General features: G+C 39.9%; 2 protein-coding genes across 2 annotated transcripts in view; one reads left to right on the top strand and one right to left on the bottom strand.

The window, feature by feature from the left end:
• LOC104949719 (cytosolic 5'-nucleotidase 1A-like) overlaps nt 1-10,079 on the bottom strand; it is an 18,178-nt gene extending 8,099 nt beyond the window's left edge. Inside the window, exons 1-5 of the mRNA XM_010776123.1 lie at nt 9,910-10,079; nt 8,798-8,911; nt 7,810-7,945; nt 5,809-5,931; nt 5,589-5,713 (exon numbers count right to left, since the gene is read on the bottom strand). Of these exons, the coding sequence (XP_010774425.1) occupies nt 5,589-5,713; nt 5,809-5,931; nt 7,810-7,945; nt 8,798-8,911; nt 9,910-9,945 (534 nt within the window). The 5' untranslated portion in view covers nt 9,946-10,079. The remainder of the gene's footprint in view (nt 1-5,588; nt 5,714-5,808; nt 5,932-7,809; nt 7,946-8,797; nt 8,912-9,909) is intronic.
• Nucleotides 10,080-10,291: 212 nt separating this feature from the next.
• On the top strand, nt 10,292-13,015 carry cyp1c2 (cytochrome P450, family 1, subfamily C, polypeptide 2). Its single transcript, XM_010776124.1, has 4 exons — nt 10,292-10,356; nt 10,438-10,543; nt 10,633-10,658; nt 11,753-13,015. Exons 1-4 carry the CDS (start codon nt 10,292-10,294, stop codon nt 12,234-12,236), a joined length of 681 nt encoding a protein of 226 aa, XP_010774426.1. The 3' UTR covers nt 12,237-13,015.
• Nucleotides 13,016-13,459: the final 444 nt, after the last annotated feature.

The following is a 13,459-nucleotide window of genomic DNA, read 5'->3' on the forward strand; positions in this document are numbered from 1 at the left end:
GCATTCTACTTCCGTAGGTCGTCCCATGCGGAGTCCAACGAGCGCAGGCCGAGCTAGCTACCGTCAGACAGAACCGCGGATGATGAAACAGATACTCGGGAGGCGTCAAACCGAACGTAAAGACCCAATAAACTGGTCCTCTCGTCCTCCTAGGTGACGTACTATCAACTTTAACACAGGACTGGACGAGGTTTATTCTAGGCACCTGCCAACGGAAGTTTGTTTGAGAAACCAGTCGGGGTGATAAGGGATGCACAAAGCTAGAGCAACTACTACCGCAGCGAGTTACAGAGGCCCAGTGTAGTCCCAACTTTCCTGACGGGACCCGACGTGGTGAAACAGAAAGTTCGCTTCCTCTTTTTGACGGGAGTAAAGCTCCGAAAACTTCAAAAATATCTGTGGACGCTGACCCAATCCTTTCCTGACTTCGGTCCCCGTACTGTAGTTGGTTTATGGACGAGGATGGCAGAGGGGCTTTGAACAGGTTCCGAAAAAATAGTTACAAGACTTGAGGTCCAGAAGCACAGACAAGCGGAGGGGTTTCGGTCTCTCGTGTGTACTGTAATGCGTCCGTCGATGACATTTAAGTACTCGTCCCAATTATGGCAGGTGTTCACCCCATCTCCTTTTCACCGGTTAAAGGTACCAAACCATTTATATTTCGAAAAAAACCAGACTGTCAAGCGTCTCCTTTTCCGAGACTTCCGCCTGGACCGGGATAGAAAGGGACACACGAAAGGGTGACAAACGACATTCGAAATCATTTTCGTATGAGACGGGAGGTCTCTGGTGGACCTTTCTCTGGTTTCACAGACTTACACGACCATGCTCTCGGATCATATCAAAATATGTGTTGCAGTGACCGTCGGGGTCGGCATGACCATGTGCAACGGCATAAAAAACCCGCTCGAACCGCTTCCACTACACTCCTTAGACCTTAGCAATTCGTGCTTCTCCCGTCAAAAACTAACTTCAACTTGGTCTTTCAAGGGTCGCTTCTCTTGATTTTCTTCCCGCTGCCTCTCCGTCCAATACATATACCTCTCAACGGAAAGTTGTGGTTGAGACCAGTTGAGGTACCACGTTAAGAAATGTGTGAACAAGGAGTTTTTTTTGTTTTTTTATGTAAAGAAGGTTGGGGTTTTTATCAAATTTTTTTATATATGAATTTACTTTTTTAATATACTATGGAAAGTTTAGTTTACGGTCACCCAGTATCACGTTTTGAGGTTCTTTGACTATTCTTATTACTCATTCTTACTTCAAGAATTCAGAAAGGGTAGTCTTATTGATTTTCACAGCGAAAAACGAGGGTGAGGTCGCAGAATATACAAACGTCATTCCACCGCGTCCCGAGTACCATTGAAAGTGTTGGGAGGAGGGGTAACAACCATCGGGACGTCTGGGTGACATAGTAGGAGTTGACAACAGGCCGCGTGACAGCCTCCGCGCGCGGAACTGTCGCACTCGCACGTCACACTTCTTGCGTCGTCTTTTTTTTCTCAGTGTATGGACCCACCTCCAATCATTGCTTTGGGCACACCTCGGGGTTAAACCAAAACTGTTTAACCCCTGACCGTCTCTAAAACGTACAAATTCACATAGAAAGTTGTACTAAAATAAACGACCGACGTCTCCCTGAGTCGTGCCCTTCTTAATTTTTTTGTCAAACGTGTGGGCCAAACAGGTTGAGAACTGACTCAAATTTGCATTAATGTAAACATTTTAAACTTATAAGACATGCACTTAGCCCAAATTGTTAGTATTTGATCGGAGGCATAACTAGGCAATGATTTACGAGGGCCCATTTTCGTCGGTTCTTTCTAATTTAATCTTAATATTCGTCGGTTACCACAGAATTTATTGCGGAAATTTTAACCAGTTTTATTGCTATAAGCGATTAAAGGTTTTCTAACAGTAAATTTCAACTTAAGAAAAAGTTATTCACATTCTACCAATCATATTTACATGCGCTTCACCAGCTTCGTCCCTGTCACCATCCCACACTCCACAACCTCAGATGTCACCATCGAAGGTCTCCACATCCCCAAAGACACAGTGGTCTTCATCAATCAGTGGTCCGTCAACCACGACCCCCTGAAGTGGAAGGACCCTCACATTTTTAACCCTGCGCGCTTCCTTGATGAAAACGGGGCCCTAGATAAGGACATAACAAACGGTGTGATGATTTTTTCAACGGGTAAAAGACGCTGCATCGGTGACCAGATCGCAAAGGTGGAAGTGTTTTTATTCACAGCCATCCTGCTGCACCAGTGCAGCTTTGAGAGCGACCCCTCTGTGCCCCTTTCTCTTGACTGCTCCTTTGGGCTCACGCTGAAGCCCCTCCAGTTTTGTGTCAGCGCCAAGCTCAGGAGGAAGCTGCTCGGCTTAGTTTCCCCAGCATGAACACCATGTCCCCTTACTGCGACTCAAGGCCAGCAAACACTTTTTTTTCACCAATGACATTAAACAGTGAGTAACATGCACTAAATCCTACTGTTGTGTAATTTTCATATTTAAAGATTATATTAACTGGGCCTCTTAAAGCAGTCTGTATTGAATTATTGTTGGTGCAGGGCTGAGAATATGATGTCAAAGATGTTATATTACCTACAGGTAGAATTCAAGCTTATAGACTGTTCAATGCAAATGAATCAAAATACTGCTTCACAAAATACTCCATACTTGATGAGTTTTTGTACATTATTCTGAGATGTGTGCTTGTTTAAGTCTACTATTGCGCATGTACATGTATGGTATGGGTGCAGGAAATTACTACTTTCCCCTTAATGTCAATTTAAACTAATATAAATGTATATGAAATGCTTGTGAATGTTATTAAGTCAGTTGATGACATTGTGTTCTCATTTGTAATATGTAGAAATATATTCAACCTATGCCACGTAAAGCAGCTGCAAAATATTTTTTTATAATTTCAGGTATGATAAATAAATGTAATGACGTTTAATGTTTTTCACTATCTACTGTACTCAAAGCATATGAACACATTAAACAAAGAATGCTGGTCCAAGTGGAGGAAAAAGGCGGGCATGTTTGTGAAGAAGGAAGTCTTCCATCAAGGGACATCCATCCCAGTCTAAAGAAAGAGGAAGAAACATTGCCATGAACCATCAACGTTTCACAAACTTAATGCACCAAGGTTCAGTTTTACTGTATAAGCACTGCAGTTCCCCTGTGCCAACCACACCAGTCTCAACAGTACAAACAATAACCCAACATCTGCAGCAAATGTATTTTAATCATGGGGCATTCTCAAAAACATGCTTGTTTACAAAAGTCACTTTTTTAAAACTACATGGATGTCACTGCACTCTCTTTAGGCCTCTGTTTTCAGGAATTGATGATAGAATTCCCAAGGGATCTATCTCTTGCCCTGAATGTTAAGTATTCCTCATAGAGGATGTTTTGTTATAAATGTGTTGGCTTTATATGATGGAAATATGGAACAATAAGCTATATATGAAATTACCGTAATAAAATGAATTGTCAATGCTCAACGTGTCCTTTTTAATTGTCACTATAACCTTTAGATTTTAGAATAAACTAAAATCTCATGTTTAACATCTGACTCTGAATAAATTTCTCTGTCTCAAAGCACTTGTTAGCTAACGCAGGCACTGTCAGAGTTGTGCCAACACTGAGATATTAGGCACCACCACTGTTTGGATGTCTGTCATTACTCATTGTTACAAAAATAGAAACCTCTGGAATACACCACTTGTGGCTGAACATCACTAAAACAAATCGGATGTGTACAAAAAAAAAAGGTTATTTATTTTGTTGCACAAGCGCTGACTTAAGTAAGCAGATTTATAGCTGAACTCCTTTTTTTTGTAATCTCTCTACAAATATTTGCAGCCATAACAATAACAGCTACATTATCTCAATAACCCTTTGTTTAAAGGGCCAACAATAACGTTGTGCATATCTTTTTATGAAGCATAATAATTTGTGTTGTTTGTATCTATTATGAGTTTGGATCCCTCAGCATTAATGGTGATATCTCAGAGAATTTCCCCTGTATGGTTATAATTAACAGTTTGGCTGTAAATACAATAAAACAAATCATGTTTAAAATGGCCATGGAAAGTCCATAGAAAACAGCATAATCATCTAACCCCAGAGGCAAAAACAATCAACCCCAGTTTACTGTCCATTACTTGGATTATAAGCCATCCATCCATTCAGTCACATAGCTAAAGTGCGTCCTTTTTGGGCATTAACAACTTTAAATAAGATAGTTTGTGATAAATACCAATCAGGGCACACAGGAGCATGAACAGTTGTTTATCTTTTTAAAAGTGTCATGGTAATCTCTGTTTTTTCTTTGGCAATAAATCGGTGCTTTTTGGCAACAGGACCTTTTAAGTAGCTGTTCTCGTTTCCCTTATCCAACAAGGGACGCGGCTGTAATGGGGCCTGTGTGGGAATGGGACTAAGGTCTCCAGACTGTTGTCAAAAATAGGAGGGGAGAGATAATAAAAAACCTGAGTCGCTGACCCCTCCCACCGTAGAGATACATATAAGCAAAGTGTTAAGACTTGAACCTGATCGAGCCTTTCTCACTAGCTTCTGTGACGGAGGGTGAGGCAGCATGTGAGTCTTTTCTTAATGTAGATTGAGACATTTAAAGGATTGTTTTTATGCATGTAAGCTCGCAACAAGAGGAAGCACTTGAAATGGACTGCCACTTTTAGTTAAAATGTCCCAGTTTATTGGACACAGTTGATGATAGATTACCTAGAGGATAACACAATGGCTCAAATGGACTCAGAGTTTGGTGTGAAGGGCAGCAGCATCATCAGGGAATGGAGTGGACAGGTCCAGCCTGCTCTTGTCGCCTCCTTAGTGTTCCCACAGACAGGCTTCCAGGCAGAGGAGGAACACTAAGGAGGCGACAAGAGCAGGCTGGACCTGTCCACTCCATTCCCTGATGATGCTGCTGCCCTTCACACCAAACTCTGAGTCCATTTGAGCCATTGNGGTTGAATGCAGTGTTGAACAGATGGGTTTTGAGTGATGTTTTGAATGCTGTGAGGGAGGAAGAATCTCTGATGGATTGGGGTAGTGAGTTCCAGAGGATGGGTGCAGCAATATATTATAGGTCTCAGTTGTATACAAAATATGTCTCTGAAGTGTTTGGCTCCAAANTCAGGAACAAAGATTCTCTCTCTTTTTGTCCTGATCCATTTCTATAAAAACCTGTCTGAAAATGAGCTGATCAGATTTTGGCCACTTTATGATGTCATGACGATGTTTTGGCTTGTGTAACCATTAGCCAATCACCAACCAAGGTAACCCCCCCCCCCTCCCACACCTTATTATTAAGGGATGCTGCAATGATCTGTTTGGTGTTTGGAGCCAAACACTTCAGAGACATATTTTGTATACAACTGAGACCTATAATATATTGATGAAAAACAGTAAAATAGGGGACCTTTAAAACAACATACAAGACCGTCTATCGTACATTTGATGTGGGATTCAACTCTGTATTTAATTTGAGGATTGACTGGTGCACAAAAGATCTAGACGAAAGAGGTATCATCTTTTGTTTACGTGAGTACCTGAGTGGCGTCTTGGCTCGCTGATGGTGGTTCTGCGTCGGTCCGGATGACGGCGTCCCCGCAGAACACAACTCTGAGCTGCTCTGACGAAGCTACCTTCCCATTTAGCAGCGCCGAGAAAACACCTGGACCAATGAGAAGGAGGATGATTCACCTGGACATTCACACTAGAAATAGACAGGATGGATTTTGAAATAGCCGAGATAGTTTGAAGAAAGACCTTTTTGTGACGCCTGCGCAGCCTCGTCTCTGTCTGTCGTCAGGAAGAGATGCACGTTGTTTTGCAGTAAACTCTCCGTGAAATCCTCCTCGCTGGAAAAACAGAACCTGCTTATTTCAAGACCTGCAACAGAGCGGGAAAGACATCAGGACAAAAGGTCAACCACTGCATCAATAAGACAAAAGGATAGCCATAGATTACCGTAAAGTCTGGTGTTGATGCTGCTGGTTAAAGTTAGATTACCGTGATGTTTAGTGCTGCTGCTGACGTATGAAATTGGATTACCGTAATGTTCGGTAGTTCTGATGCTGGTTAAAGTAGGATTACAGAAATGTCTGGTGTTGCTGTTGGAGATTAAAGTTAGGTTACTGTAATCTCTGGTAGTTCTGATGCTGGTTCAAATTGGATTACCGTAATGTTTGTAGCTGCTGAAGGTTCAAATTAGATTACGGTACCCTACTGTTTGTTGTTACTGCTGATCATTAAGGTTAGATAGCTGTAAGGTATTTTGCTGCTGTTGAAGGTTAAAGTGGACCTATTATCCTATATTGGAAATACCTATACAAAACATGTCTGGGAAGTTGTTTGCTTAAAATACCAAACAGTTCACCCATTGTTGCCATGCCTCATACTGCTACCCCTCTTTTGCAAAAAAAAAAAGAGGAGGCGGAGCTAATGCCTGATCAGAATTCTACCGGAGATAAAGTTAAATTCTGCTGTGATAAAACACCATCCTGTTCTAAACCACATCAAGGATTATTTCTGAAACAGTATGGAGCTCAAATGCTTTCTCTCTTGCAGGTTTATCACAAGGTGAGTTCCTTTTTTTATTTCCTGCTTTTTAAAACACATGCCCTCTACAGTACAGGTTAGCTCTGAGTGTTAGCGAGGCTTGCTAATGTAAACAAAGACGAGATTACGTCCAAAACACGTCAGGCATTGTTTCTGATAGCAACTTTCTGTGGGTTCACCGCCAATTTGACGTCATATCGGCAGCGAATCTGAATCAGCTCCGTTACACCCCGTTTTTAAAAAGATTTGGGTACGGAGGAAAAAAGAGAGGGATTTATCTTCTGACGCTGCGTGAGTTCCCCGACACACCGGGGACACATATTTATGTATAAAAGACATCAGAAAGTGCATTTTGCATGATAGGTCCCCTTTAACATTGGATTACTGAAATGTTTGTTGCTACCAAAGATTAGAGTTTTATTACCATAATGTTTTATACTGCTGCCGCAAGGTACATTTAAATTAATGTGTTGCTGCTGAAGATTAAAGTTAGGGTCCAGGGCTGCTGATGGGTGAAATAAGACTACCGTAATGTCCAGTGATGGAGTTTAGGGTCACAGTTAGAATACCGTATTGTGCTGCTCAAGGTAAAAACGTTATTACCGTAATGTCTGGTGTTGCTGCTGCTGGTTAAAGTTAGATTGCTTCTTAAGGCTAACGTGTTATTACCGTACTGTTTGTTGCTATTGCTGATCATTAAGGTTAGATAACTGTAAGGTCTTTTGCTGCTGTTGAAGGTTAACATTGGATTACTATAATGTTTGTTGCTACGGAAGATTAGAGTTGTATTACCATAATGTGCTATACTGCTACTGTAGGTTAAAGTTAAATTACTGTGTTGTTGCTGAAGATTACCTTACAATAATAATAATAATAATAATAATAATAATAATACATTTCATTTATATAGCACACTTTAAAAACAACGTCATCTCAAGGTGCTTCACAATGCTATACTGTAAGGAGGAAATAATAAAACAAATGATATTAAAAGTTATCTAATGAGCATTATTGAATAAAATATGGTAATATAGAAAAGGTTAAGAGCATAAAAGGTTAGAATAAAACAAATAAATCAAATAAAGGACAGTCAGTTATGATGTGTCGTGCTGCTGATGGGTGAAATAAGACTACCGTAATGTCCAGTGATGGAGTTTATGGTCACAGTTAGAATAATGATTGTGCTGCTCAAGGTAAAAGTGATATTACCGTGATGTCGGGTGTTGCTGATGATGCGGGAGCTCTGCTGCTGTTGCTGACTGTCGCTGGTGATCAGGACCACATCGAACAGCAGCGACTCAGATGGATTCTCCTCCAACAGACGTTCGTTCACTCTCTGCAGCGCCTGGGTTATGAATTAAATTGAAAAGGTTCCTTTAAAAGTTTAGTCTGGTGTTGTTCTTTCTTTTTCTTATTGTAAACTTTGCTCTCAAAACTCCAAATCCATTGTAAAATCTGTTCAAACATATCACAAGTATATTTAGGTTTCAATTTAAAATAACGGCTGAGTCATTACCAGTGCGCCAAATATGAGGAAATGGTGCGCTTGTAGGGAACTATTTTCAGTGGCGGATGAATCCTCATTTTCTCACTTCCTCTATTTCCTGGAGCAGCAGCATGTGTGTATGTGGGATTGACTCAAAATAAACGACTTTTTACACAAAATTAGTTTATGGCACAGTGTTCGAAAAATATCACTCGTCAGGATTCAAATCAGGATTCATGTATTTGTGATCCTCTCCAGAATGGAAGTAGTCATCACATACAGAGCATCAACTAGTTCCTGAACAGTGTCCTTCACATGCTGATATCCAAGAGAGGGAGTTACACAGTCACAAGATGGAGGAATAGAAAGCAGTATTCAATGTTTACTTCAGATTAGCTCCACGTCAGAAATGATCATGCTTGTCATATGTCTCTCTCCATAGAGGCTGAATCATCATGTTAATCACATAGCTATCATATGCCTCAAACAGTCCTGATGCTCTTCTAGGTAATCACACATCCTGTCATGTTCACAGCTACAGTTGGGACACCTTTGATATCATGTTACTCTCATATTGGAAGACACATTCAGGATTGTCCCAACACACAGATATATGAATATGGCTGTGCTCACCTGAGTTCATTTTAGAGGGCAACACATTATTTCACTAACCAAAGAAAGCGTTTTTAATAGTTCAGTGTTAGAGTCTACCTGTAGCAGAGGGAAAGCCACGCCCACTTCGCACACCTCATCTCCATCATCAGCTCCACAGTCAAACACCGCCCGAGACGTTACCGCGACGACCACCGCACGATCAGCCTCTTTCTGTAGAGGGGAAAGATTCAAAGATTTCAAAGGTTTTAAAGCTTTTAAAGCTTTTATTTTCATATGCATAACGTTACAGTGTAGAAATGGCAATGACATTCTTATGACCTGAGCTCCTCCAACAATCCAACATACTGTATATAATAAAATACAAAATAAAAAGTATTGCAAAAGTCTATATATGTAAATAGAAACAGGATCTGCATCTTCAGACAACAAAGAATAGTAATTAAGTCAAAAGTATTTAAGTACGGTTAGGAAAATGTACTTATCAGGAGTCAAAGTAGGCTACTCATTGCAGAAAGTGAATGCAGCAAATCCTCACATTGAAGAAGCTGGAACAGTGAAGTATATTTATATTAAAGGCTTCTTGAAGCCAATTTATCAACTAACAAGTAAATACATCTGTGGAGTAAAAAGTATAACATTGGCTAGTGGAGTAGGAGTATAAAGTAACATGAAAATACATGTGTATAAGTCTATTACCTACAGTATTTGCAGGCAATGCCCTTTTTCAGTCTCATATGGTCCAAACCCCTATCACAGAATATACAATTGTATCATTGCCCCGCCACCTGGTGCAGGTATGTCACAGTTAAAATAAGACTTGTGTTTTATTTTAAACAATACTTCCCACCCATCAATTCGGCACACATAACATTCAGATTGCATGATTTTAAAATAAAACAAATACGTGTTTCCCTTTCAATGCTCTCCCTTTGTTATGGGACGTTTTAGAGCTTAAAGATTATGGACGTTGGGGAAATAATGTGTTGCATTATGAGCTGCATTTGAGAAGGCATCGAGTTATAAGACTGTGAGGAAGTGAGGAAGATTAAAATACATGATCATTCAAACTCAGGAAGGGCACGCAAAAAAAACAGTGTGGTATTGCTAATATTTCCCACAGGGCGTGGTTCTGGATGTTTGTGGCCATGTCTTTGTGTATGAGACAGCCCTACATTATAATATAATAACCCGACATAGGTGAGTCCTACCTGCTTCACGTTGGTGTTTTGGATCGTGGAGACCATGCCCGCAACTCGACTAAAACCCTGCAGCTTATAAATACTCCTAACAAATGAATGTAACACCAATCCAACACTAAACAACTGCCTGTCAAACTAACTAACTTTAAAGTTCCTGCATAGACAAAGTGGCTGTGCACAAGTTCCGCCTACGTGCGTAACACCTTACGTTAACTTTAAGATTTTTATTTTTATTTTTTAATTGTATTTATTCAAGAACATATTAACATCATGTATTCAGGGGTTGGACGTATAAAGTAATAACAAAATACATACAAATAACACAAATACAGTAAAGATAATAAAAATACAGTGACGTTCACTTTAAGAGCGTAACATAAAAATTAACGCGATGACGTCACTTCCGTGTTTGCCTGCCGCTGGCCACCCCGCCCACAGCAATGATTATTGTCTCAGGTAGAGACACACGATCCGGGTCTTTTTAACCCTTATTTTACACCCTAACACGTCCACACCTGGACTACCTGTTTGGGGCAGAGAAGGGGTGAAGGTCTGGAGAAGGTCCGAGATAAACCTGGTCCGGTTTGGAGCGGATTTAACCCAGTTTGTGAGCTGGTTTTGCAACCGGTTTGGGACCGTTGGGGTAAAAGGAGGAGAAGGGAAAGTTTTCTTCGGCTTAACGGTGAGAAAACCTTCTTCTGTTCCCTTTTTCCTTACTTCCTTACTTCCTAGTCCTTTTATCTTGGTTACCAAAGGGGGTTCAGGTACCTGCTTGACGTCCGCAGGTAATCAGCAGGTGATGGACTGAGAGTCAGATCAGTTAAACTGTCAGTTACCTGTCAAATAATCACTAACAGTCAATCAGTGGTGGGAAGTAAATAGTACATTTACTCCAGTACTGTACTTAAGTGCCATTTGTTGCTACTTTATTTCCACCTGGAGTAAATGCACAAGCTACACTGCAGCATACAAAGTCATTAAAACTAGCTGCACCTTCACCAGCTTTGATAACACTTTAATGATATATCATAAAACATATCATATAAATTATTCTGAAATGGACCAATCTTTTGGTACTTTAACTATATTTTGATGATAATACTTTTCTACTTTTACTTGAGTAACATTTTTGAATGCAGGACTTGTACTGTAACAGAGTATTCATACACCCTGGTACTTCTACTTTTACTCAAGTACAAGATCTGAGTAATTCTACTTTTACTCAAATACAATATCTAAGTATTTGTTATGTAATATTTATTATTTTGCAGACCATTCACATGCACACAAACCCCCAGAACACACTACAGGAAAGGGGAAACCCCAAAAGCATAACAGTGCCTCTTTAATACTTCTTCCACTACTTGCACTCAGTCAGTCAGACGGTTAAATGTCAGTGAGGTTTTTTTGTGCTCTCGTTTTTTAAAGGTCAAAGTCAGTAAGGCAGTTATCAACAGACTTTAAGATCCCTCACAAGTGCAGATACTCAGTTGTTAAGTCAATCAGTTTGTCATTCAGTACAGAAACAACCTGATACACTACTTCCAGTATAACTCAATGAACACACATTGAAATATAACATGGCCTTTGACCTCATTCACACTGTACAACTGAGGTATTCATAGACAGATATCTGTGTGCTGGGACGTACTATGAGATTGCACATTTGTTCACTGTCTCAGAGCATATTTTAGTTTACTCGGTGCAGACAGGTTGTATTGAATCTTGCAGACACTGCCCTTATTTGAACCTCTTATTCCTTGAGCCAACTCCCTATTAGAGAACGTGCTGTTCAAGCATTGTGTCGCTAACAGGTGAAGGTACGTCACCATTGGTTGACAGTTTTGAAAAGTTGGGCTATTTTGATTNCTGTCAAAGACAGAAACAGTCTGACCTACCTGGACGCCTTCATCTACGAAACCATGCGCTTCACCAGCTTCGTCCCTATCACCATCCCCCACTGCACAACCTCAGACGTCACCATCGAAGGTCTCCACATCCCCAAAGACACAGTGGTCTTCGTCAATCAGTGGTCCATTAATCACGACCCCCTGAAGTGGAAGGATCCACATATCTTTGACCCCTTGCGCTTTCTAGATGAAAAGGGCTGCCTTGACAAGGATATCACCAACAACGTTATGATCTTCTCAGCAGGGAAGAGAAGATGTATTGGGAACCAGATTGCCAAAGTTGAGATATTTATGTTCTTTGCAATCCTACTCCACCAATGCAGATTTGAAAAACGTGATAATGATGACCTGTCTTTAAACTGCTCCTATGGTTTAACACTAAAACCGTTAGACTACAAGATCACTGCCAAAGTTAGGGGGAAATAAAACTTGTGAAACTGCTTGTCCAGTTAAGGAAAAACCAATATATATATATAAGGTATAAGGTACAATATAAGGTACGTGTTCTAAGAAAATATTTATAGTTGCCTTGTATCACAAGGACTTTTGTTTTATAAGCTTTGATTAAACTAAATAGGAAATGATAAGCTTCCTTACTTCAGCTGCTAAAATTGTGACAATATTGTGTTCTCACTATTATCTGGACTTCAAATGCAAATTGTATTCCTCAACTCTTGACTAAAAAAAACTAAATATAGCTGCCTCAACATGTAAGAAAAACAAATAATGTAATTAAAGCTTTTGATGTATATGCCCAAAACCCTAATTCATAATAAACCATGAGTATGTATTGTTATGTATATGAGGGTATTTAGTGAGTCATTTTAGAGTCACCCCAAATTGCAATATAAACCAGTGCTTATTTTGTTTTTCTCGCTGATGCTGAAAAATCATGTGCCAGCTGTGTGGTCTCTACTAACCAGTAATTCACCCACACACTCATTAATCTTTCTGTGCATTGAACCTTCTCATGTTTGAGCTTATACAGCGTGCAAGTCATCTGTGCTGATGTACTCCAAAATCATGCATTATAATGTTGAATTCTGTAAAAAACTCATGTCTAAAAGTCACTTATTTCATTGTTGGTTATACTGTCCTCCTTCCTTTACTACACATAAAGAATCACTGTGCAACTGGATTTATCTGGCGTGAATAATAAGCTGTATAGAATAGCCATACGATGTATTAAAATAAATATAACCCATTGTGATCCCATGTCCTCTACAATGCTCAATACATATGTTGTATTGATTTCTAAGTGAATCTTAAGGGTGTATTAGTCATAATGTTGAAATCGCAGAGGCCAGAGAGGTCAACGCAATAATAATAGATCCTGATGTGTTGTTGTGAAAGATTAATATGGGTAACAGGCCCTGCATGCTCTTGCTCTTCACCCCTTACAAGCACGCTGTGTACTCAGTACATCAGTACAGTTCACTCGTCAATATTTAACACAGAGCACGCTGTACTTTGACTGCTGTTTCATCTTATTCTCTCTGAACAAACACATTCAGTTTAAGCCAGGTCAGTGTTATCTCCCATGTATCAATGTACTGCGTAGTTTCCTTTAACTGAATTTAGAAGCAATACAAAGTATGAAATTATAAAGATTAGAGATATAAACATTACAATTTTGGCATTGAGGAGCA

Source organism: Notothenia coriiceps, unplaced genomic scaffold, assembly GCF_000735185.1.
Source record: "Notothenia coriiceps isolate Sejong01 unplaced genomic scaffold, NC01 NC01_scaffold00016717, whole genome shotgun sequence".
Lineage (NCBI taxonomy): Eukaryota > Metazoa > Chordata > Actinopteri > Perciformes > Nototheniidae > Notothenia > Notothenia coriiceps.